The sequence below is a fragment of the Hylobates moloch genome, unplaced genomic scaffold, assembly GCF_009828535.3.
Source record: "Hylobates moloch isolate HMO894 unplaced genomic scaffold, HMol_V3 SCAFFOLD_4, whole genome shotgun sequence".
Taxonomy (NCBI): domain Eukaryota; kingdom Metazoa; phylum Chordata; class Mammalia; order Primates; family Hylobatidae; genus Hylobates; species Hylobates moloch.
In genome coordinates this window covers 49400009-49427112 of record NW_026652279.1, presented here as the reverse complement: position 1 = coordinate 49427112, position 27104 = coordinate 49400009, and the positions used below count along the sequence as shown (strand labels likewise).

The 27104-nt window shown below is 38.3% G+C and overlaps 1 protein-coding gene across 5 annotated transcripts in view; it reads left to right on the top strand.

Annotated features, from left to right (window-relative positions):
• The window catches only part of CD200 (CD200 molecule), a 31247-nt gene extending 16529 nt beyond the window's left edge, over window positions 1–14718 (top strand). For 2 of the 5 annotated variants that reach the window (XM_032150195.2, XM_058437516.1), the window contains exons 5-6: window positions 1532–1639; window positions 13276–14717. In XM_032150195.2, coding sequence (XP_032006086.1) covers window positions 1532–1639; window positions 13276–13283 — 116 coding nt within the window. In that variant the 3' untranslated portion in view covers window positions 13284–14717. Of the gene's footprint in view, window positions 1–1531; window positions 8087–13275 lie in introns of those variants that run through there. The other 3 variants (XM_032150202.2, XM_032150197.2, XM_032150194.2) reach the window with 3 other exon arrangements.
• Window positions 14719–27104: the final 12386 nt, after the last annotated feature.

The following is a 27104-nucleotide window of genomic DNA, read 5'->3' as shown; positions in this document are numbered from 1 at the left end:
GAGAATAAAGTGAGCAGAGATTATAAAGACAAGAAGTTTTAGCAATAATAGCCATGTCTTTTCTCTGTGTAGTTTAGAAGCACTGACTCTTTTTTTTTTTTTTTTTCTTGAGATGGAGTCTCGCTCTGTTGCCCAGGCTGGAGTGCAGTGGCGCAATCTCGGCTCACTGCAAGCTCCGCCTCCTGGGTTCACGCCATTCTCCTGCCTCAGCCTCTCCGAGTAGCTGGGACTACAGGCGCCCGCCAACACGCCCGGCTAATTTTTTTTTTTTTTGTATTTTTAGTAGAGACGGGTTTTCACCGTGGTCTCGATGTCCTGACCTCGTGATCTGCCCGCCTCGGCCTCCCAAAGTGCTGGGATTACAAGCGTGAGCCACCGCGCCCGGCCGAAGCACTGACTCTTGATGAAGCAGTCAGTAATAAGCCTCATAAAAAGTATTATTCCTCTTTTTTGGAGAAATAACGAGCAATAAACTGGAAAAGCTTTCTACACCCACCTCTTTACTGCAGTGGCCTTTGGAGTCTCTGAAAACCCCGACTAATCAGAAATTGGATATTTAGGCAAATTTGGTCAAAAAGACTTGCAGTGTTGGATTTGGATATTTGTGAAGAGATCTTCAGATTCAGCCATGGCAAAGGGTATATTTCCCGGAAAAACAAGAACCTAACAAAGAATATCTTTTTTTTTTTTCCCCAAGAATGCCAGATTTGACTTATATCACTTACAGTGTATATATACCACTTGTATAATGTTTGTTTATTCTGTGAACATTTACCAAAAATCTTCCATGCTCCAAGCATTATGTCAAGCACTGGAACTATAGAAATCAAACAAATCCCTGTCTGAGGTCTGAGGTGTTCAGTTAAATAATGATGTGATGACTCCCATTATGGAGGTATGGAGAAGATGCTAGAGACTCCTAAATCAAGGAGTTCCTCATGTGCCTTTGCATTGCAACATGACACTGAGGAACTGATATTTAAGCTAAGTTGCATTAAAGACATAGATTAGAAGAAATTTAATAAAAACTTTGAGATGAGTTATCTCTGGAGGTTGAAATCATGAGATTCATGTTTCTTTCTTTATACTTCTCTGCATTTTCCACAATTTCCTCAATAAACATATATTCTTTTAATAGATAGTACGGCAAAGAATATGTGCTTTAGAGGCAAACAGACTTTCAACCAAGCCTTGGCTATCCCATTTGTTATTCTGAGTTTGATCTCAGTTAAATTCTCAAAGCCTCAGTTTTCTTTAAATCTGTTAGAAAATAATAACTCTTGGGATGTTTTGAGGATTAAATGAGATAAGTTTAAAGCTCTTATTACATAGTAGCCGGATAAAACAACGTTAGCTATTACTAATATCTAAATATTATTAAAATAATATGAAGTCATACGTATAAACCTACATATGTATGTATTTAAGGATAATTTTAACTAAAAGCTCAACTCTATTGCTTTATTACTTTTTGCCTCAACAATTTCCTCTTGTGACGTCATTTTCCTTTTCCTTTCTTCAATATCTATAGGCTATTGGTTTTCAGTTCCACTATTGTTAAGCATTGTTTCCCTGGTAATTCTTCTCGTCCTAATCTCAATCTTACTGTACTGGAAACGTCACCGGAATCAGGACCGAGGTGGGTCATCACAGGGGGTTCAAAAAATGACATAAATTAAATTTTATTTTTAATGACAATTTGTGAGTCATTTGAAGATATAAATAAGGGAATGGCAATAATGTGTTTTGTTTGTTGTTTCCAAAATATAGAAATGTTGATACTGTTTTAAAATGCGTCGGGGCGTTTTCTTGCAATTGGACATTTCTGCTTTTGGTTTGCTAATATGACTTAAAAGCTAATGAAATGAAACAATGGTGACAGAACCAAAGAAAGAAGTCTGGCACCCACGCAAGGCCCTTTCCACTCATTAATGAGAAGGACAATCTCTTCTCTTTTTATAGCACTTCACAGGCCATCTGCCCATTTAAGAGACTGCAATTGTCCAATTATGATCACTCATTAAGTAACACTTTCTGTGTTATACGCCCACGATGCCTCAAACACTATCAGCATCATGCAAGTGATCCATACTTACAGTAACTGTGTCATGTCGTTCTGCCCTTCTAGACTGTAAATTTCTCTTTATCTTTCACAACTATCACAGCGTCTTATATATACCAGGGGCTGAATAAATGTTAAGTTACTGAATGAACTGATTGAGGACAGAGAGAATTTTTAAGGTGATTTTTTTTTCAATTCCCCTTCTCCTATTGTAAATTCAGTACCTCATAAATGCCAGTCTAAGATATTGTGAGAAATTATAAAACAAGAGACACTATAAAGCAAGAGCAGCGAGCTAGATAGAGAGGAAGAATGAAATGTCTTTGGTTTCTGTAGACAGTGCATAATTTATTGAAGCGAATACAAAGCTGCAGTTGAAGTTTTGTATAATGGGAATTTGCTAGCGTGAAGGGGTAATGTGGGAGTTTCCTCCATTTCAGATGACTGAAGGATAGGGGTCAGGAAAGAAAAAAAGTTGGCTTTGATTGCTATTTTAGACTTTGATTAAAAATCTTACTCATTTTTTCCTTTCCTTTTATGTTTTACAGAAATGTTTCCTTTTAGTTTTATGTTTACATTTTTATGTTTTTGTTCATGTTTCAAGTTTTTGACCACTTTATTTTGCATAATCCTCCAGATTAATTCTTGTGAATTTATAAAACACAAAAAGCCTTCAGTGTCAGTGGCCCTTTTGCAAAAGTAGGTAAAGGTATTTGTTCTGTCCAGGAGAGAAGATTACAAATCAGTTAATCTTACTGCACATAATTATAAGCCCATGGAACTCATAAGTGCTCCACAGAATAAAATCAAACACAGGAGTCTGTTTGATTCTACTTTATCCAGACATTTTTCTTTTCCAATTAGGAAACTGAAGCCCAGAGAGGAAAGCTGACTTCCTTCCATAAGTTCATACAGCTTCTTAAGAGTAGGCTAGGACTAAACCCCGGTGCCCTGACCTCTGCCAAATGTTCTTCCTGTCATTACTGATGCCCCAATGTCTTGACTTGAAAGGAGCTATTGTTATCAGTTGCATTCACTTAATCTGTGCTTACTGTCAATGTCCTTTTCTTTTGGAAAGTGCAAGCAGGCAAGTATAAAGTATTTAAATTCATTTTTAAAAGTCCCTCTTGGGCAAAAGTTTTATAATGCAATCTACTCAAGCCTGAGGTAAATTCTACTGGAAAGAGACATGCAAAATAATTACCCTTGTTCATTAAGCAAGTCTTGGACTTTCTGGGAAATATAGTCATTCAATGGCAATATCCGATTCTTGAAGCAAAAAGAATCAGCTTATTTCTCTGCCCAAGTTTTTCCTCACTTATGAAATAAATACCTGAACCTATATTGACTCCTATATGCATCAGGATTGCCATTTACTGATGATGTCTTCATGACATATGGCCAATTGAATTAATTCCTCTGAATGTTCAGTGGCATATTTTCAATGACTGGATTTTTGACTCATTTCTTTTCCATTTGTGTTGCTTATAAAAGATACCTGAGGCTGGGTAATTCATAAAGAAAAGAGGTTTATTTGGCTTCTGAAGGCTATACAAACACAGTGCCAACATCTGCTTCTGGTGAGGGCCTCAAGCTACCTCCACTCATAGCAGAAGGAAAAGGGGAGCCAGTGTGCACAGAGATCAGATAGCGAGACAGGAAAATAAAAGAGGGTGCTGCCAGGCTGTTTTACCAGCTCTCATGGGAACTAGAGAGAACTCACCCACACCAAGGGCATTAATCAATTCCCAAGAGATCTTTCCCCTTAAACACCTCCCATTAAGCCCTACCTCCAACATTGGGGATCAGATTTCAACATAAGATTTGCAGGATCAAGTATCCAAACTATAACAACCGATTTAGAAAATTTTAACAGCCAGATAATTTGGCTTCATATACTTAACAGCTAGTAAAACCAAGAGTTGATTATGCTGAAGCTTAAATGCTCAGGGCTAAGAAAATACTGGTTCGTTTAGACCGAACTTCAGGTTATACAAAAAGTTGGGACAAAGAAAAGAGAAAGGAAAGAAAATCATAGAAGATAGTGCCATTTTTTATTTCTACAATTAACAAATTCTGGTTGATATTTTGTGAGGAAGGGGAATAGTCCTACACATTTGCCTTCCAGTTGTTTTCATCCTTACTTTTCTTTCTTTTTTTCTTTCCATCATCTTCTGAAAACATAAAATTTCCAAATGGGCAGGAAAACATGATTGGTCCAAAATAATACAAAGATTTTGAACTCGGTGACCTCAAAAATGGTGATGTGAACAGAAACACTAAAGTGAAGAGGTGGAACTGAGAGAGAGAGTGTTTAGAGTTTGTAGAAAAGCAAAGGAGACAGATGCATTAGTTTTTGAATTTATTGAGTGTGAACAGACAAAGAATTATCTTCATGTAGCTCCAGTAGCCAGTAATAAAAATCTGGTAAGTAAGGTAAGTCTGTTAAGTTAGGTCAATTCTGTGTTGGGTAAATGTCCAAAACAGAAGTTTATTTTAGGTCATAACCACTACTCATTACTCACAAATGCCTAAGCAAACTTATAGTTACTGATGTTATTTTTGCATAGAAGTTAGACTACCATTACTTTTCTTGTGATCCTGTATAATGCCAGAGAGTATGACATTGGTTTTTTCCAACTGTAAAGTAGCACAGGCCATTTCTCTGCACCATTCCTGATAGAATTATCACAATTACTTCCCAGGAGACTACCACAGTAAGACTAATAAGATTTCAAAGAACATTCTTTTCTCTTTCATGAATCCAGTACTTTAAAACAGTAAGTGAGAAAGAATTAAAATTTCCCAGGGAAATTTTCCATTATCTCAAAATACTTCTTTCTATTAAAACCCAGTGATTTCATACAGTTGTGCCTTTCACATATATGACAATGTAGTTAAATTTGGAGTTGAGAATAATCTTTTATTTCTCATTAGTCATCCCACCAACAATTACATGCTTCTCAGAAACAATAAAAGAAACTTCGCTTTGGGGCAGATCATCATAGACAATCACCTAATTTTTAGGCAGCTTTATTTTGTTTGGTTTGGTTTGCTTTGCTTTGCTTTGCTTTGGTTGAGTCAAGGCTGCTTTGGAGAACAATAGAAAATTTAGACAATCATGTAAAATTTATATGCCAAACTTCACTTTTTTTCAAGTACTACCTAATCCATTAGAAGTATGTTTTTCATCTGCATGAGCTGTATATTTATCTTGATTTCCTTCTCTTCACAATAACCTAACCTATGAATGGGTTCCTGGCAATGTATAATAACAATGGCAAAGTTAATAAAACGTCATTTCCTGGATAACAGCATGGGACTTTCTCCTATTTTAAGCTTAATACTTAATACAAACAACAAAGGTGTTCAATAAACAATTTGTGATGATGTAATTGGTCATTAATTGAAAGGGGAAAACAATATCTGTTCCCCCCTCCTGAAATAACAACCTGTGCTTTGCTCAGAAAGCACTTTTGCTTCCTGTACAAAGGCTGTATGAATGGGTAGCCCTCTGTCTGGGCTGTATGAAATAAGAACATTTGCTTTGCTCAAAAAGTACTTATGCTTCCCTGACAGAGGCTGGATGAATGGCACTACCCAACCCCACCCCAGTATCCTCATAGTTTCAGGAGGAAGAAATGTGATGCTTTACATGAGAAAAGCGATAAAGAATCTTCATTGAACTGCTTAGATTAGTATTGCTGGGCGAAATCTTGAATTCTAAGGCTATTTTTCTGCAAAAATTTTACAAATTTTGTATGATTTACCTATCATGCCAAGATGACATACATAATCTTATCACAAAACCCTTAGCAGATTCTTAATGCCTGGATATTCTTGCCTGGAGCTCTTCTTTGCTGTTCTCTCTAACACCTAAACCCACATGGGCATAGATGACCCAAATTTTAAGTTTCAATCTATATGTGGGAAACATCTTTAGGAATCAAGACATCTCAGTCTCCTGCCCAATAATTCAATGTATGTTCAGCCCTCAAATGGCATACTCATCCCCTTGGCTTTTTGGCCATGGGGCTGTTTAAGGAGATTAGCTGTCAGTACCTGTTAGACCAATTAATGAAAAGCAAAAAGGATGAGAAAATCTTCCAGCTGAAAAATCCTCTAACATCTCTACTCCTTTTGCATTTTAGCTTGCATATATCCTTTACCTAGTGTCTATTACCAGTTTGTTTTGTTTGGAACCGTTGCGCATTTCAGTAGTATAGTCACACCCATATAATAAGCTTGCCTCTAAACAGATACAAGACCCTAGCCTCGACTAACAAAAGAAGCCAACTGTATGCTATTTAAACTGGAAAAGATTGGGCCACTTAATGAAAGTACTCAACATGGCTTACAGAGAGGGAAACATCGTAAATGCTGTATTAATTTTCTATTGCTTCTTTACCAAATTATCACACATTTAGCAGCTTAAAACAACACACGTGTATTATACTACAGTTCTAGAGGTCAGAAGTCCAACATGGGTCTCACTGGGTTTAAAACAAGGTGTCTGCAGGGAGACATTCCTTTCTGGAGGCTCTAGGGGAGAATCCATTTTTTCCCCTCTCTCTCTTTTCCTGCTTTTAGAGACTGCCCACATTCCTTGCCTTGCATCTTCAAAGCCAACAATGTCCAGTTGAGTCTTTTTCACATTGAATCACTCTAAATCTGATACGTTTGTCTCCTTTTTCCTTTATAAGGATCCTTGTGATTACAATGGGCCCAACTGCATAATCCATCTCAGGGTCCTTAATTTAATCACATCAGCAAAATTCCTTTTGCCATGTAAAGTAACATATTCACAGATTCCTGGAATTAGAATATGGATGTCTTTGGGGTGCCATTATTATGCCTACCACAAATGCTAAGAGGGTGTGGGAGTGAGTTACTTAGAGGGACAGCTGTTTACTGACCTCCCAGTGGAAGCATTCTCTCTCTGCAATTCCATAGCTTTTGCTCTGTTCCTGGCAACTCTCTATCAAAGAACTTCAAAACCTGGTCAGAACCTCCGACCAGGCAAGGCTTTATTTTCCAAGATTATATTTTGTCTCTCAAATCTGTGATGCAAAAGCATCACTTCTGCTTTCCCTTGTTTTCTATCACTAACTGTAATATTACAAAAACTTTTTTCTTAGAATCTCAGTTCTTGCATATTTCCTGCTTCTCCCTATTTCCACCTTTTCATAGAGGAAGCAATTCTAACTTCCTTTGTCTTAGTCATAAGCATCCCGTAAACACAAGTTCACAGGGAACTGTGAAAGTTCAAAGTGGGAAAATTATATTTATCACTATGTGTGGTGATAGTAGGCATAACCAAATTGGTCTTTCCCCATTTATCATAACTTATTAAACTGGGAATTTCTCAGTCCCAAATACTTGCAGAGTCATGTTATGAGGTCATTATAGATTTTAGGAGCCTCAATGCTTTTCATATCATTTTCAGAATTCTTCAAAATTCCCATTTATAGGCTCTAATTGATTTCAGCAACCCATATGCAGTAGAGCAGTTCTTCCACTAACAATTTTTTTAAAGACAGAGCTAAAAATATATATATTTGATGAAGTATATTAAGTAGAAAAAAATGTTAGAAATATGAGGAAAAAAATTAAGAAATAAAAGTATGTTCAGTACAATTTAATTTGAATAATTTTAATCTCTAAAAATAACCATATTGTAAAAAAATACAATTTCTTCTAGTAAATAAAGAACAAATGAGATTTTGTACTACAAACATGCAAGACATGTTTTGCAAAAATCACAACTTCGATGTTAAGTTCCGCATTTCATGAGGCACAATTATGGAAATTTATGAATGAGAGGCTATCAAAAGAGAGCCTCTTGCCCTTCTCAGTATTCAAACTAGATAGAATTTCATGATGACTGACCAATTCTGCTAGTTCTGAGTCTCTGTGGACACTAGTTTATAAATTCTCCAACCTTCTCCCATTTTTATATAATAAAGAGAAATGCTAGCCTTGTATTTTGAAAGTCCTTTAAAGAGTTCACGTTAAATACCTTTGGGATTGTGTACACAATTTTCTTTTAATCTTTTTTAAAACTATTACTTATTATGAATTTTTGTTTTTATTTTTATTTTTATTTTTTTATTTTTATTTTTTTTGAGACGGAGTCTCGCTCTGTCGCCCAGGCTGGAGTGCAGTGGCGCAATCTCGGCTCACTGCAAGCTCTGCCTCCCGGGTTCACGCCATTCTCCTGCCTCAGCCTCTCCGAGTAGCTGGGACTACAGGCGCCCGCCACCACGCCCGGCTAATTTTTTGTATTTTTAGTAGAGACGGGGTTTCACCGTGGTCTCGATCTCCTGACCTCGTGATCCGACCGCCTCGGCCTCCCAAAGTGCTGGGATTACAAGCGTGAGCCACCGCGCCCGGCCTTTTTGTTTTTATTTTTTAATCGAAAACAGAAATTGTATGTATTTATGGTGTACAACATGATATTTGTATATATGTATACATTGTGGAATGGCTAAATCAAGCTGATTAACATGTGCATTGCCTCATATACTTATTTTTTTGTGGTATGAACACATAAAATCTACTCTGTCAGTAATATCAAGTATACAATACATTGTTATTAACCGTAGTCACCATGTTGTACAATAGATCTCTTGAAGTTATTACTCCTTATCTAACTGAAATTTTTTTCATCTTAACCAAGGCCACATGAAATAATTGAGAAACTGAATGTGATATTTATTTCTACAACATTTCTCCTTCAAGAGTTTAAAGTTTTCAACTGTTAATTTTGGCAAGAATGATTGCAAATGACATATAAAATTGGTTGTTTTCTAGTCAGTCATTTTTATTAGCAACAATGAACAATTACTTAGTGATTTTGATCAAATCCTGTCCTTTACAAATTAGCTGAGTACCTTTGGACAAGCCATTTAACTTCCCTGTGCCTCCTTTTCCTCACTGAGTAAGATGGGGATAATAATTGTAACTGTGTCTCACAAGAATGTTGTGAAGATTTAAACGGGAATACATACAAGGGCTTAGAAAAGTGCCTAATGGTCGGGCGCAGTGGCTCACGCCTGTAATCCCAACACTTTGGAAGGCCGAGGCTGGCGGATCACGAGGTCAGGAGATCGAGACCATCCTGGCCAAAACGGTGAAACCCCGTCTCTACTAAAAATATAAAAAATTAGCCGGGTGCGGTGGCGGGCGCCTGTAGTCCCAGCTACTTGGGAGGCTGAGGCAGGAGAACGGTGTGAGCCCGGGAGGCGGAGCTTGCAGTGAGCTGAGATCGCGCCACTGCACTCCAGCCTGGGTGACAGACCGGGACTCCGTCTCAAAAAAAAAAAAAGAAAAGTGCCTAAAACGAATGATACGCTGGAACACTGGCCTGGGAGGAGAGGAGTGGAGTGCTTATTTGTAGCTGTTGCCAACTTCTGTGAAGTAAATCTTCCCACCATAGCAAATTTCAAGGTACTAACAATTTAACCATCGGCATGAACCAATAAAGGTCTAGCACACCAATGCGGCAGAGTAAGTTTGTAACAAATGTTCGTTTTTGTAATTACTAAATCTAAGGTACTTTTTCTTTTTATCGATGTATATTTTCATGAATTGTACAAATGTTCGAGGAGGGACGAGTTTAGAGAGGTAAATGGAAGGACAAACAGGAATTGTAGCAGTTAGGAAAGCTTTGAGGAAGATTTCGGGTTATCTGAATCTGTTTGGACACATGGGCATGAGTATTTGAAAGGGAGAAGAACTCATACAGTAAGTCTTAATGTCATCAATAGGTTCTTGGAAACTGCGAGTTTAAGCAAAATGGCATGTAACAAAACCAATTTTACCACAGGCTAAATGATAGAAACAAGACTTAAGTTCCTATGGCATATTTCTCACAAAAACATCACCAAACTTTTAATAAAGACCAAAACATTTCTAATATTAAACATCGAAATAAATGTGAGCTATGCATACATTTAAGAAAGAGTAACAAAAACAAGTGAGATAATTATTCACTCAGTGATTTCAGTTCAAGGGCATAGGTGGCCGGAACCTATCCTGTCAGCTCAGGATGCAAGGCAGACACTGACACCAGACAGGACGTCAACCCATAGCAGGGGGCGTTTACACGCGCGCACACACACACACACACACACCCACACACAGTTACTCATTGGACATGCAATTTACATAACATGCAGTACATGTTTGGGATGTGGGGGGAACCGGAGTATCCAGAGAAAACCCATGCAGACTTGGGGAGAATGTGCTAACTCCACACAGTGGCCCTGGATGGGAATCTATTGTTTTTCTCATCAACATTATAACAAGATGTGGAATGAAAGGATGTTGTTGGAGGACCTGCTATATAAGTCATTTCAGTAGCAGTCTTCGGAGAAATTTGTGGGGACCCACTGGGGAGACAGAATCAGAAAATGTGCGTACTAAAAACATGCCTGTACTGAAATGAACTTGTGATGCCTAGATGAACTTGTGATGCCGAAAACTGATTTCCTGCTAGTGCAATTGTATCTCTTTTTGAAGAAGAGAAACGGTTTTGCTTAGATATTTTTTTTGTAGAAGTGTGGGAAGAAAAATTACTCACTGAAGCTAGTGCAAGTCAAGGGTAGAGATAGGACAGTTCCTGTACGGATGTGTATAAATGCATTTCCAGGAAACTAAACTGCCACATGTCAGGAAGAGCGGCTACCTGAAGGTGCTTGTAGATCCAAAGCTGCCCTAAGTTCCCCATCAGCACTGATTCATGAGTTTTGCATCTAGTTTCTCCTATCCTTACCACAACTTGGCTGTTCTGCCTTCTCTGCACTAAACAATTTCTTCACTCTCTATTCCATATGTTTTAAACTTCTCTTATTATTTTTGTTCCCTCACACATTGCTTCATAGATTACCCAATCCAAAAAGAAAGAAAAGTGAGAGGAAAGAAAGAAAGAGAGAGAAGAAAGAAAGAAAGAGAGAAAGAAAACGAAAGTATATTCCTGAACCACACAAAACGACAAAGAATCACATTCTCTACAAGTGTCCTGTGTATTTGCAAATTAACCAGTACTTCAGGTAGTCCTTAGGTATTCTAGAGTTTAGAAGAATCCTAAAAGCTCTGGCAAGGGCTGTGAGTAAAGCATGGTCTTTGAGGCGACGGAGAGAGAAAGATATATAGAAACTTTATTTTAGAGAAAGGAAAAACTTCTTCAGACCAGATGCAGAATCAAGTAATCAACCATTCAAAGTCAGGCTCAATTTAAGAGCTTTTTTTTAAAAAAAACAGACAAAAAACAACAACAAAAATGTATACTAGTGATCTTTAAAGGAAACCATGCTATCATTTAGATTATTATTCTGGATTCCAGTCAGTAGTTAGGTCATATAAGAATTATAAATTCTGTTATTGGTAATTGATAATGGAGATGACAGGTTAGGGGGATAGGCAGGGAAATGACAAGTGAATCAACAAATAAGGATACTATTAAAACGAGATTTTAGCACAAGGAAATAATATAGAATAATATAAAATATAGCATGCAATGAAAGAGGATAACTTGAAAACGATACCCGTTACTTGGAATTTGTTAGGGAAAGCTTCGCTGAGGTGGTGACTTTTAATCAGAGACCTGCAAGGAGAGAATAAGCCAGCCATGGAGGAGACAAGGGAAGAGTGTCTTTTAGCAAATTAATTGCAAATGTGAAAGCTCTAGGCAGAAAAGTCATTAATATTTTACAGGGTGAGGTGGCACACATCTATAATCCCAGCACTTTGGGAGGCTGAAGTGGGCAGATCACCTGAGGTCAGGAGTTTGAGACCAGCCGGCCAACATAGTGAAACCCCATCTCTACTGAAAATATGAAAATTAGCCGGGCATAGTGGCATGTGCCTGTACTCCCAGCTACTCAGGAGGCTGAGGCAGGAGAATCACTTGAACCCAGGAAGTAGAGGTTACAGTGTGCAGAGATTGCACCACTGCACTCTAGCTTGGTTGACACAGTGAGACTTCATCTCAAAAAAAAAATATATATATATATGTATATATGTATGTATATATTTTAGAGCAGTGTTACTCCAAATAATGGTCTGAGGATGGTTGCCCATCCAAGAAGTGTTCTTTACTAGTCTGAAGCAACATAAGTACATAACTGAGAATAAATGCTTTCACTCTATGGTAAGAATTTGACAGTAATTTCATATCTGTTAAATCTGATAATTTAAAATGAATTATGTTATTTTATGTCATTTTTCTAGTAATTCGTTTTTTACTATTTAAATTGAAAAGTATTGAGCCATGTTGGGAGAAGACAGTCTTTCCATGGCCCATTGATATCTGATGTTAGAAATATTGGCAGGATCTAAAATGTGCAGAACTTTGCAGGTTCTGGTAAACAATTACCTAAGATTACACAGAGAGTGAGAGGTGGTGCCAAGATAAAATTCCAAGTCTTTTACTTCATCATCTATGTGCCTTGAGAGGATCCCAGGCTCCCAGTATGTGCCAGAAAGCCACTAGCCCTTGGAAAGGCCTCTACTTCGTGACCATTTCTACCCTGTCATCCAGTGAGTTATTATCCATCAGAAACAAAGCTTACAAATAGAATACATTTTGATCATTTGGAATTTTTGAACATGTTCCTTATAGTCTTAGGTGATTTGCTAAACCATTATTTCCTAGGATTACGTATGCCCTTTTATTTTTGTTTTAGTTTTGTTTTTGTTTTTTTTTTTTTTTTTTTTTTTCAGAGATAGTGTCTTGCTATATTGCCTGGGGCTGGAGTGCAGTGGTGAGATCATAGTTCACTGCAGCCCCAGTCTCCTGGGCTCAAGTTATCCTCATGCCTCAGCCTCCTGAGTAGCTGGGACTACAGGTGCATGCCACCATGTCCAGCTATTTTTTTTTTAATTTTTATTTTTTGTAGAGACAAGGTCTTACTATGTTGCCCAGACTGGTCTTGAACTCCTGGGCTCAAATGATCCTCCCGCCTTGGCCTCCCAAAACACTGGGCTTACAGCCATGATCCACCGCATCCAGTCTACTTTTGTTCTTGTAAAGAGTCATAGTCCCCTCACATCATACTGGGTCAGAAATGTCTATTTCCTTATCTTTGCCAATGAATATACACTAGAATAACTCTGTGTTTCTTAATCTCTCTATTATTTATCTTCTTAAAATCTATTATGATAGAATTTACAAGTGTCCAAAGGTAATACCTTGTTTTTCTTTTATCCAGAGCCCTAAATGAGTCACGCAGCACCCTGAAAGTCATTCCCTGGTCTACTTGAATTTGACACAAGAGAAAAGCAGGAGGAAAAGGGGCCATTCTCCAAAGGACCTGAAAGAGCAAAAGAGGTGGGAGCGAAAGCCTTAAGGATCCCACGACTTTTTACTGCCATCTGAGCTACTCGGTGTTTGAATCCCAAGAGGAAGTCATTTTACCTCTCAGGTCTGTTGTAGGACTTGATTTTGTAAAGCAATGCCATGTTATGTGGTTGAAAGGGCACTGGACTTAGTATCAGGAGCACTGAGCTCACAGACTGACTTGAGCTCCTACTGGTGGGGACCTCTGTTAGTCACTTTACCTCATCCAAAGTATAAAGGAATTGGACCAAATAATTTACCACATAGCTCTAAAACTTAATTTAAAATGTAATTCCAGAAAAAAAAGGGAATAAGCAAAGGGGGAAGAATAGAAAGAGAGAGAAGAAAGAATACAGAGCGTTTACCTTTTGCCTTTCTGTTGATGTTACATCTCTTCTTCCCATGTTCTTAGGTCTATGAGTCTGTTTCCCCATCATTTGGTATCTAGTCCAGTTCCTGCTTACTGCTTTGCTAATAGCTGGCCTTGCTAGAATCCTTGGTTTCACTGCTGTTCTTCATGTGCTTCTATGAGATTTACTCCAACAAAAATAGGACTGAATTTATTGTGAAGTAACACTGGCAATCTTAACTTATTCATTTAACTTATTTATTTTTATAGCTAGATAAATATTGTTAGTCTTAGACAATAGCTCACATTTTTTGAGAAGCATGCTTTCCCTGTCCATTTGTCTTATAACATGACCCAGCCCTATTTTACATCATTCTAAATTCAGCCTCATATAATGAAAATACATTATGAAAACAGATGTTTAGGAGATGTCCTGTATAGCAGTCAGCCAATTCACATGCTTTGTCTCTGCTGGCTTCTTTCTCCATGCATTAACTTTTCACAACAGCAGAGGAAGCAAATATGAGCATACAATCCCTTTGTTCTAAAGATATTGTTCCAGCTAGTGGAATGATGTTGAATCTTTAATAACCATTATTAGTTGCTTTTTCAGTATCTTCTGCTTTGTCTGTGTCTATCCAGTGGCCTAGGAATTAAAGTGTAAGTTGTTTTCGCTGTTAAATTGGATATTTATATATATATAGAGAGAGAGCAAGATTTTCATGTGTTATTTAATTCTGTATTGTTTCTTATATTTGTAGTAAAATATTGAACAATTAAAAGTGTTGACTCCAAATATTTGGCTTATGATATTCTCTTGGGAAATGTGGAAATGAATGATAATCCTTGTCTTTTCCCATCATATGTAAAACCCTCCCCTCCTCTCTATCTTCCCCCTCCTAAAAGATGAGCTAGGCCGGGCGCGGTGGCTCACGCCTGTAATCCCAGCACTTTGGTAGGCCGAGGCAGCAGATCTCGAGGTCAGGAGATCGAGACCATCCTGGCTAACACGGTGAAACCCCGTCTCTACTAAAAATACAAAAAATTAGCTGGGCGCCTATAGTCCCAGCTACTCGGGAGGCTGAGGCAGAAGAATGGCATGAACCCGGGAGGTGGAGCTTGCAGTGAGCCGAGATAGCGCCACTGCACTCCAGCCTGGGCGACAGAGCAAGACTCTGTCTCAAAAAAAAAAAAAAAAAAAAAAAAAAATGAGCTGCTGTTTCTGACTAATCACAAAAGCCCAAACCCAAATCAGATGTCTGGCTGGTATGAACTCCTTTGAGTTGGTGCCCATGTCCTTTTGACATGACCCTATCAGTTCTGCAGCACTTCCTTATATATGTTCTTTTGATTTTGCTTTTAGATACCAACCTTTGCAGACCGATTAGCTCACATAGTTTTGAATTTAGTGGGAATCATCCCCTTGTATTTTTCTGTATTTCTAGTATCTGCTAAATTGGTACTAGATCAGGCAGGATGACTTAATGCAACAGTTCTCAAACATTTTGGTCTTAGGACCCCTTTATGCATTTAAAAACATCATTGAGGATCCCAAAGAGCTTTTTCTGTAATGTGAATTATATCTGTTGATATTTATCATATTTGAAATTAAAACTGATAAAATTTAAATACAAAAATATATAACCATATATCCTATTAGCTATCAGAGTGATGCCAACATCATACATCATACAGCTTCTGGAAGACTTCAGAGCACATTTATTAGAGAATGAGAGTGAGAAAGTCAAATAATTTATTGGTGTTATCATGACAATAATTTTTTGATTACGTGGACCCCCTGAGATGGTCTTAGGGACAATGCTAAAGACTACAGATATAAAGTATAGGCAAAGAAGAAAACCACCTTATGGGAAGATTTCTTGAGTCTTTCTCAAAGGAACTCCTTGCTAAACATCTAGCTTCATGGTACCTAAGCATTTCACCTTTTAACTAGGACTTCAGGCCATTGCATTACTGGGAGCTCCTCCTCAAAATGCAGAGAAAGCTCAAAGACTAATTTTTATCTATGGTTAATAATTCAATTTAAATTGGCTTATTAAATGGCTTTTCAGTTACTTTTCAGGATGTTGAGATACTTGGACTTAGGATAGGTATGTTTAATGGGGAAGACTTGGGAGGTTATAGAGAAATAAAGAGGAGAAGGAAAGAGTAATTGAGAGCATGCCTCTCTGCTGAGAAGGTGGCTCCATGTGGAACACCACAGCCTTGCTTTCTCCTCTATGTCTCCTGCCCTCTCACCCTGGGAGGCTGCTCACCAGCCCTTCTATGCTTATCCTAAACTTTCAACTACGGGTGCTTTTTTGTATTTGTGAATTAGAAAGAGGTAGCTTGGGCTTTGCATATTTAAGCAGATTGGGAAAGTTGTAAACTTTTGAGTCCCTTAGAATAATTCAGTCATGTATTTCTGTTCTTAGTAAAAATTTAGAAAAATTCCAGAGTACTGCAAACCCGCTTAGAGAGAGGAGAAAACAGAAGAAGTCTGTTGTGTTTAACTGAAACTGAAACTGCAAATGGAGGGGTTTTTTTGTCATTTTATGTTTTCTTTTTGGTTTGTATTCCTCAATCCATGACTTGATAACAATTCATAAATCTAGGTTCAAAGAGTGCAAAATCCATATTACTACTAGGAATCATAAGGCTTTGATTAAAATAATTTTTTTGAACTTTCTTCTATGATATTCTGAGCTTAGAAAGAGTATTTTATTTAATTTTTGTTGTAGAGACAGGGTCTCACTGTGTCACTCAGGCTGGAGTGCAGTGGTGCCATCATAGCTCACTGCAGCCTTGAAACCCTGGGTTCAAGCGATTCTCCTGCCTCGTACTCCTGAGTAGCTAGGACTACAGGCATGCATCACCATGCCTAGCTAACTTTTTATTTTTTGTTGAGATAAGGTCTCACTATGATGCCCAGGCTGGTCTCAAACTCCTGGCTTCAAGAAATCCTCCTGTCTGGGATTAAAGGGGTGAGTGACTTTGCCTGGCCTTTGCCTTTTAAAATAAAGCTTCTTAAATTATTTCTTCACAGCGGTGATATTTTTATTTTTTGTTTGTTCTCAAAATATTCCAGATTTGATTTCATCCTCCCCTCCACAGTTGCTCAGGCTAATTCACTTGCACAAAGTCACATAGAGCAGTGACTCAATCTAAGCAAGCCAACATTTACACAGACTTCGTAATCATTTGTCTTGTGAGGTCCTGAAGGTAATTAACCCCATTTTTGTAGGTGTGAAAAATGAGCCTTCATACTTTTCAGTGACTTTCTTCCAGTAGCATTGTAAATGCTTTCGGCCGAAACTCCAACTGAGAAATCCCGGCTTCCTGTCTAGTGAACTCTCTTTTCTGCTCACCCTGCAGTGATTTATCTCAATCTTACTTGCCAGCATATCCTGTTTGTTCTGTACTTATATTCAGAATCCAGCTCCTACCTCCAGTCTTACACCTGACCCAAACCACTATTATTTTTTTTCTAGATCATTGTTATTGCTTTCTAATTAATCTTCATGCTTCTGCGTTCTTCCTCTTTCACTCTATTGGAAACATAACTGTTCTAAAATATGTCAAGTCAAATCACATAATTCTCCTGCCTAAAATTTCCGAGTGCTTCCCATCTCACCTAGAATACAAGTCAAAGTCTTTATGTGGGCTATAAGGCTCTAGATAATGGGGCTCGCTGATACTCTCTGAAGTCACTTTCTGCTACTCTCTCTCCTGATCACTAGTCTCCCGGGTATTTCACCAACATTTCAGACATGTTTCCATCTCAGAGCCTTGGCATTTCCTCCTCTCTCTGCCTGGAATGTTCTTCCTGCAGGTACCTGCATGTCTCATGTGCCTTTTCCCCTGAAAAATACTTTATAGAGACCCTAAAGATACTTTAATACTTTTAACCGGACTCGTATTAGTCTAGATAGTGGGACACTTATCTCAGAAATTTGAAACTCAAAAAGAGAGAGAGTTGTGTGCTCTAGGAGTAGCTTTTATGTTCCAGTGCAGTTAGAGAGGCAATGAAGCCCAGCCGCTCAGGTGCAGTTAGAGAGGCAATGAAGCCCAGCCGCTCAGGTGAAGCATTTCAATTACCACATGATTCTGGATCTGGTTGTGTTTAGCTCAGTAACTTGTACATATGTTAGTTTATTTTCTAATAAATCAGAGACAATATTGCAAATACAGTCAGCCCTCCCCATCTGTGGGTTCCACATTTGTGGAGTCAACCAATCACGGATAAAAAATATCTGAAAAAAATAACAATACAAGAATAAAAATAGGCCGGGCGCGGTGGCTCACGCCTGTAATCCCAGCACTTTGGGAGGCCGAGGCGGGCAGATCACAAGGTCAGGAGATCGAGACCATCCTGGCTAACACGGTGAAACCCCGTCTCTACTAAAAATACAAAAAATTAGCCAGGCGAGGTGGCAGGCGCCTGTAGTCCCAGCTACGCGGGAGGCTGAGGCAGGAGAATGGCGTGAACCCCGGGGGGCGGAGCCTGCAGTGAGCCGAGATCGCGCCACTGCACTCCAGCCTGGGTGAAAGAGCGAGACTCCGTCTCAAAAAAAAAAAAAAAAAAAAAAAAAGAATAAAAATAATACAAATTTAAAAACAATACAGTATAACAACTATTTGTATAATATTTACATTATAATAGGTTTATAAGTAATCTAAAGATGATTTAAAGTATGTGGGAAAATGTGCATAGGTGATATGAATATACTACGCCCTTTTATATTAGGAACTTGAGCATCTGCAGATTTAGGTATCCATGGAGGTCCTGGAACCAATCTCCTGAGGAAACCGCTCAGCTGAGAAAACACGTTCCCAAGTTTATGTATCTATATTCAAGACCTGAGCTCTTACTAAAACTTTCCTGAATCGCTTTACCTTATGTGAGTTTCAATGTTCCTATCACTGGTGTTTGATGTCCCTCCAACTACTTTGGCAGTGAGAAGGTACTCATCCTGTTTGAGAGATAATATGCACAGTTTTGACATTACGCTTTATTCTGGAGAATCCCTTTTCCATTGCATAGATTTCCCTTGGCTAGAGTTGTTTTGTTTTCAACAGCATGTTTTTTAGCTTTGGATCTTGAGGAGAAAGAGCAGGAGAGCCAATAAACAAGTCTGGGGAGGGGAACGTTTCCAGATACGTCAGGTTAAAAATAGCAAACCAAAAACCATGAACCACTCATTACAAAGCCAGATTTGAATGAATTTCCATTCACTCTCATGAAGTTTCAAAAGCTAAATATATTGGAGAGAACATTTCAACAGTCATGAAAAGATGAAAAGAAAGAAAACAAGCAACTTTATATAATTAGATCACAATTTTTGTTTCATTTATTAACCAAGAGATGGAATAGAGGTGCTGATATTAGGTGAAGGTTGTGATAATTTCATACCGAATAAATATATAATTTTCTTATCGTAAACTTTATGTTTTAATGAGTAGTTTTCATTAGAAAGTGAAACTGCATTTCTCATCATTAGATTATGTGTTTCTGCCAGTAGCGTTTATGTTGATCAGAACAACAGCATGTGTCTCACAATAGATAGCATTTATCAAGCATCAATTTAGGCATCTCACTGTACTGGGTCCTGAGAGGTATTTGCGGAGGAAGACACTACTAAAAATCCTGGTTCTGAAGAAATTAAATATTTAATAAAGGACGAAATAAATCTACCTGCATGTATTATTTAGAAATGACTTGTGGAAATTCATGAAGTACTATCATGAATAGAAAATGAAATTCAGAAATACGTTATTTGTTGTTTTCTTCTTTCTCTTCCTTTCTTTCTCTTTCTTTCTTTCTTTCTTTCTTTTTCTCTCTCTTTCTTTCTTTCTCTCTTTCTTTTTCTCTCTCTCTTTCTTTCTTTCCCTTTTTTACAGAGCCTCGCTCTTGTTGCCCAGGCTGGAGTGCAGTGGCACAATCTCAGCTCACTGAAACCTCTGTCTCCCGGGTTCAAGCGATTCTCCTGCCTCAGCCTTCTGAGTAGCTGAGATTACAGGCATGTGCCACCACACCCGGCTAATTTTTGTATTTTTAGTAGAGACGGGGTTTTGCCATGTCGGCCAGGCTGGTCTTGAACTCCTGACCTCAGGTGATCCGCCTGCCTCGGCCTCCCAAAGTGCTGGGATTATAGGTGTGAGCCACTGTGCCCAGCCAGAAATATATTTATTATAATTCAATTTGTACTTTGATTCTACATAATTACAGATGTAATGCTGATATTTTGGATATGGATGATAGAGAATAAAATTGGCATACAATGATCGTTGTTGAAATTGATGCCTTTGGCCGGGCGCGGTGGCTCACGCTTGTAATCCCAGCACTTTGGGAGGCCGAGGCGGGCGGATCACGAGGTCAGGAGATCGAGACCACGGTGAAACCCCGTCTCTACTAAAAATACAAAAAAATTAGCCTGGCGTGGTGGCGGGCGCCTGTAGTCCCAGCTACTCGGAGAGGCTGAGGCAGGAGAATGGCCTGAACCCAGGAGGCGGAGCTTGCAGTGAGCCGAGATTGTGCCACTGCACTCCAGCCTGGGCAACAGAGCGAGACTCCGTCTCAAAAAAAAAAAAAAGAAAGAAATTGATGCCTTTATATTCTCCTCTTTATTTTGGTGTATGTTTGAAAATCTTATAATCCAAAGTTTAAAAAATTACTCATATCTTACTTTGCTAAGCAAGAACACTAGTGTCTCCTCTTTTTTCACAATATATTCAACTCTGCCACATTTTTCATCTGGTTTCCAAATAAAACTTTTTCTCAACAACCTGGAATTCCATTACTATAGACTTATATCAATGAAAATAGAATTCCAAACACTCTGCAGTCAATCATTCATCAAAGCATGGGTGCTAAAATGAGTATACAACCATTCTCTTGCGAAGTATCGTAGTAGGAAAGAGCTGACAGAAAGTCCAGGTGCTGATGCAGTTTGGGTAAGCAAACAGAATATAGTTTTGGATTTAGAAAAAAAATAAGTGTGGCCAGGATACATAGCACAGAGGTTTCCAATAGTTTCTCTTACCAATTGGTGTGACTCTCTTGACCACCAATGATTTAACAGAGGATACACTATTGCAGACAATCAAGTTGAAATGATACTCTCTTTATGCCCCTGGCAGCATCACTTCTTCCTCTATGACCAGACTCTTCCTGCTCGTGGCTTGAACTGGATGCAGGTGGGAGGTCACCCATCTGCGCAGGTGCCTCATAATTTCTGGAGTTATGCTACATACCACATAATTGCAAAACTTTTAACACATATTTTATTTATTATCCTTACAAACTCCAAGCTATTATAGCCAGTTCCTAACACATTTTCAAATTCAGTACTGTTAAATCAGACATAGTAGTCACGCCTTTACACTCACTCCTGGCCTCATTTGACAGTGATCCTAAGGGACAATTGACTGAAAACACAAAATCCATTTAATTGGCATTTATTCTTGAACGACATGATCTTAGCCCATTACAAAATTGCTTATACTCCTTGCATTTCTGGAACAATGCTACAAGAAGCATTTTCAGGCATTGTCAATGTATTTGCTGAAAAATGATTCTGAAGTTAAAGTACATTATACTTCTTAGTGTTCCAAGTGAAAACCAATACTAGAAAAACTATTTGCCTGAAGGAATTGGCACACTCTCTCCTTTAAAAAAATTTTTTTTAAGTTCCGGGGTACATGTTTGGCATACGCAGGTTTGTTACATAGGTAAACATGTCCCACTGGGGTTTGCTGCACCTATCAACCTATCTCCTAGGTATGAAGCCCAGCATGCATTAGCTCTTTTTCCTAATGCTCCCCCCCCTCCACCCAACCCTCCCCTGACAGGCCCCAGTGTGTGTTGTTCCCCTCCCTGTGTCTCCTTTTTTATTCTTACTATACACAATCATGTGTTGCGTAATGATGATTCTGTCAATGACAGACTGCATATTCAACAATGGTCCCATAAGATTATATAACGGAGCTGAAAAAATCCTCTCACCTAGTGATGTCATAGCCATGATAAGGTTGTAGAGCAATGCATTGCTCACAACATTTGTGGTGATATTAGTGTATACAAACATATTGTGCTGCCACTTATATGAAAGTTTAATACATACAATTATGTACAGCACATAATACTTGATAATGATAATGATTATGTTACAAGTTTATGAATTTACTATAGTATACTTTTTATTGTTTTAAGTGTACTCATTCTACTTTTAAATATATAGTTAATTGTAAAACAACCTCAGGAAGGTCCTTCAGGAAGTATACCAGGAGAAAGTATTATTATCATAGGAGATGACAATTCTTTGGACGTTATTGCCTCTGAAGATCTTTCAGTGGGACGAGACATGGAGGTGGAAGAGAGTGATACTGATGATCCCGACCTTGTGTAGGTCTAGGCTAATATTATGTCTGTGTCTTCATTTTTAATAAAAAAGAATTGAAAGAGTAAAAAAAATTTTAAATACAAAGTGTTCATACAATAAGAATATGAAGACAATATTTTAGTATAGCTGTATAATGTGCTTGTGTTTTAAGATAAGTGTTGCCGCAAGAGTCAAAAAGTTAAAACAAATTAAAAAGTTTATAAAGTAAAAAAGTTATAGTAAGCTAAGGTTAATTTATCACTGAAGAAAAATTATTTTTATAAATATAGTGTATCCTAGATGTACAGTATTTTTTAGTCTACAGTAGTCTACAGTAATATCCTAGGCCTTCCTATTCACTCACCACTTACTCACAGACACCCAGAGCAACTTCTAGTCCTGCAAGCTCTATTCATGGTAAGTGCCCTATACAGATGTACCATTTCTAAATCTTTTCTATCATATTCTTATTGTACATTTTCTATGTTTAGATATGTTTAGATACACAAATACTTACCATGATGTTACCATTGCCTCCAGGATTCAGAACAATAATATGTTGCACAGGGTGGTAGCCTAGAAGCAATAGGCTATACTAGATAGCCTGGGTGTGTAGTAGGCTATACTATTTGATTTGTGTAAGTATACTCTATGGTGTTTGCCCAATGACAAAATCACCTAACGACACATTTCTCAGAGCACATCTCCAATATTAAGTAATGTGTGACTATAAATGACTAATTTTCCTTCTTGCCTTGATGGTCAAGAAGCCAAGGTCCGATTAAGATGCTTCTTGCTGATTATTAAAAATAATACATGCTCATTATAAAAAATTGTTAAGTACAGAAGAATAATAATAAAGGAAGTAGAGACATAAAAAATATTAGTCCATTACACCACCATCCAGAAAAGCCACTATTTATTTGTTTTAAGAGCCAAATATGGTACTCAATCAATGGAATTGTATTTACCATTATGGTTGGTACACGATTGCTCACCTTTTCTTGGTTCCAACATTCCTAGGTTACTACTTTTTAAGTATATATATTTTGAAACTGCTTCAAGTTACTTTGGTGAAAATAAGGGGCAATCAAAATTAATCCTTAAATAAACAAATATAGTGGAAAATATGAGGCAAGCATTTCCAAGTCTGGGTTTCCTGACATAATATCTACCCAACTATGCGATTATGAGGATTCATCAGATGAGTCCCTGGTTACACCTAGAAAACTGTAAAGTGCTATAAAATAATAATAATTAAAACAGCTAACATTATTGATCACTTTACTATTTCACCAGACGCAGTGTTTATTGCTGTTCATACTGTGTCAATTAATATCCACAACATCTCTATAAAAACATACCCTTATTTTATTTACAAAGAAACAGCAATAACAAACCCTAGATGCTCGCGGAGGCTAAGTAATTTCTTCAGTTATAAAGCTAGATATTACTAGATGAAAAGAATTTTGATGTGTTAGAAATTTTTGAAGTGATTTTAATTAAAACTTCTTTGAGAATGTCTCCAGGAAGTAATACCTGAAGTCCAGCCTTTAGTCATTAAACAGTCCACTTCACTAGTTTGTAAGGCAATGAAAGAGTAGATTGAGATCATGTTTGGGGTTAGTAGTATAGCTATGTAGAAATATCATTCCTCTATTAGAAGAAACAAATAAAAGTGGGAAGGACACCTAACTGACATATTCAAAAGTTTGATGGAGAGCAATGAAGCACAGAGAATAAATGAAGAATCCACTTCAGGGAACTGAAGAAGGAGGGAATGGAGTGAAAAGAGAACTGCTTCTATCCTGAGATAGAGTCAGGAGGTAAGAACTACTGGCTTAATCACGTGGTTGAGCATTCTTTCCAACTAATATTTATTGAGCATCAATTACGAGAAAGGTATTCTGCTTGGCTCTATTGATATAAAATAAATAAGACAAGATGATTTCTCTAGAGATGCTGTGAGAAGTCATCATATAAACTGTGACAATGTTGGACTACAGGATGACAAATATTCCAGGCAGACAGACCAGCATATGCAGAGGCAGGAGGTGTGGAACACCAAGTGAGGCTAAGGAAGGGAAGCATTAGGCTGGAGGTTAGGGTGGGCAGTGGAGAAAGGAACATGCAATGAACTGGAAACATAGGCTGGGTTCATAGCACAGAAGGCTGTTCCAATACAGGAAGTGTGCCTTTGCATTTTGACCCTGACACTAAAAGGATGTGCGATCTAATGTTAGATGAATTCAATTGAATTGGTGAATATTTCCCTCAGTCAGATATCTGATTCCGTAGACTCAGGGTTATTCTAAAGACAGAAATTTGATATATTTCATTCTGGTCAATGGCAGTCTATATCAAAGGAATAAACAAGGAAATTTCTTGGTTTTGCCATTGTTTCTTTTTTTTTTTTTTTTTTTTTTTTTGAGACGGAGTCTCGCTCTGTCGCCCAGGCTGGAGTGCAGTGGTGTGATCTCGGCTCACTGCAAGCTCCACCTCCCGGGTTCACGCCATTCTCCTGCCTCAGCCTCTCCGAGTAGCTGGGACTACAGGCACCTGCCACCACGCCCGGCTAATTTTTTTTGTATTTTTAGTAGATACGGGGTTTCACCGTGGTCTCGATCTCCTGACCTCATGATCCGCCCACCTCGGCCTCCCAAAGTGCTGGGATTACAAGCGTGAGCCCCCGCTACCAGCCGGTTTTGCCATTGTTTCATAGCACAAAGGGGACAGAGGAATTGGGTGATATATTCAGTTTCCGTAATTTTTGTGGTTTTGTTTTGTTTATTTTAGTTTTTGTTATATATTTATTTATTTTTATTTTATTATATTTTATACTCAGGGGTACATATGCATGTTTGATACACGGATATATTATGTACTGTTGGGGATTGGACTTCTAGTGTACCCATTATCCAAACAGTGGATTTCCTGTTACTTTTTTCCACATTGAATTGTATATGGGCTCCCATCAGATAATAGTAAAATCATTGAGCTAAGAGGCCTCAGAACTATCATGTCTGACCCCTATATTTTACAGATGAAGAAATACATTTTACTCAAGATTACACGCACAGATAATGATGCAGCTTTGGTTTTGGCTGAAAGGTCTTCATGGGTGGTTTCATTCAGAGCCGTCAGGAAAGGAAGCAAAAACTCTGAAAGAGTGTGAGGTGGAATATTGAGTTTCATTGCTTCATAAATAAGTCTAGATTGTTGCGGTCCTTATTCAGCTGCTCATGGGAATTCCCACTGAGGCAGCTGAAACAGCTGAGAGGCAGGTGACTATGCAACAGGACTACATACACCAAAAGAATGGTCAGTTGCCCACACAACTTAATGTAATCCTCAGGACCAGTATCTTCAGGACTTTCTCAAGCCTAGGTTTATATACACTAATTCTGTTTGATGATATACTCTTGTTGGGAACGCCCGACTTTATGCCTGGGTGGATCAATCACACAGTGCATTATTATGGGCAAAAAGTAACTTGGTATCCCAACGATCAAGGATTTCCAGGGCTCAATTGCAAGCCAAAAGCTGTTTCTCAAAAGGAAATAGTTTTGTTTTTCTGAAAATTTGTATGGCTTCACTCCAAAACCGAGCTTTGAACTGTAATTCCTTTTTTTTTTTTTTTTTTTTTTTGATGGAATCTTGCTCTGTTTCCCAGGCTGGAGTGCAGTGGCAAAATCTTGGCTCACCACAACCTCCACCTCCCGGGTTCAAGCAGTTCTCCTACCTCAGCCTCCCAAGTAACTGGGACTACGGGTGCCCACCAACACACCCAGGTAATTTTTTTGTATTTTTAGTAGAGACAGGGTTTCACTATGTTGGCCAGGCTAGTCTCAAACTCCTGACCCCAGGTGATCTGCCCACCTCGGCCTCCTAAAGTGCTGGGATTACAAGTATGAGCCACCACACCAGCCAAATTGTAATTCTTCTGATGAGACTTGCCACAGGCTCCTTGCAGCATCCTATTTGACAGTTTGAGCACAGTCACATCTACCCATGCACCCTCTGTTATGGGATCCATAGACTGTCTCCCTGTCTCTGCTCTGTTCCTTCTCTGTCCCCACACGTGTGCTGATTCACTTTACCCAAAAGCTTGAGATTTTAGCCTTCTGTAAAATAAGAATAAGTTACCATTCTTTTTCCCTTGCCACATCCTTTTCCTGAGGCAGTGAGCAAAAAGACCCCACCAGTTATAATGCATGAAAGGAAATGGTAATGAATAGGAAGGAAAAATAGACACTAACATTGTAATATTATTTTGGCACATGCCTGGAACATTGTAGAGCTTCAGTAACATCAGCCATTTTTTCCCTAATATGAACAAGAGGAAATCTAACAGCTTCTTCAACCATTGAAAAGGCAGTTCTATGAAATAGAAAATAGATGTGTTCATTGGAGGGGGTAGTGGGTTGAATTGTGTCCCCACAAATACAGGTCTACATCCTAATCCCCAGAACCTATGAATATGATATTATTTCCTAAGTGAAGTCTGTGCAGATATAATTTAAGAGTCTAGACATGAGATCATTCTGGATTATCTGGGCATGCCCTAAATCCAGTGAAAAGTGTCCTTATATGAGACACACAGAGGACAGGAGAAGGCAATGTCACCACAGAAGCAAAAACTAGAGTGATGTGGCCACAAGCTGAGGAACATCTGGAGCCACCAAAAGCTGGAGGAGGCAAGAACAGACTGCCCCTAGAGCCTTTGGATGGAATGTAGTTCTGCAAACACTTTGCTTTTAGAACTGTGAGAGAATAAATTTCTATCATTTTCAGCCACCATCTTTGTGGTCATTTGTTATGGCAGCCATAGGAAACTAACACAAAGATCCAGAGACCAGGACCAGAACCAAAACAGAAAAAGTGAAAGATAAACTTTCTTATTACTGAATCTGCTCAAGAGTGTGAGAGACTGAGTTATGAAATAGTTGGCTTCAGTAATTGGAGTTGGGG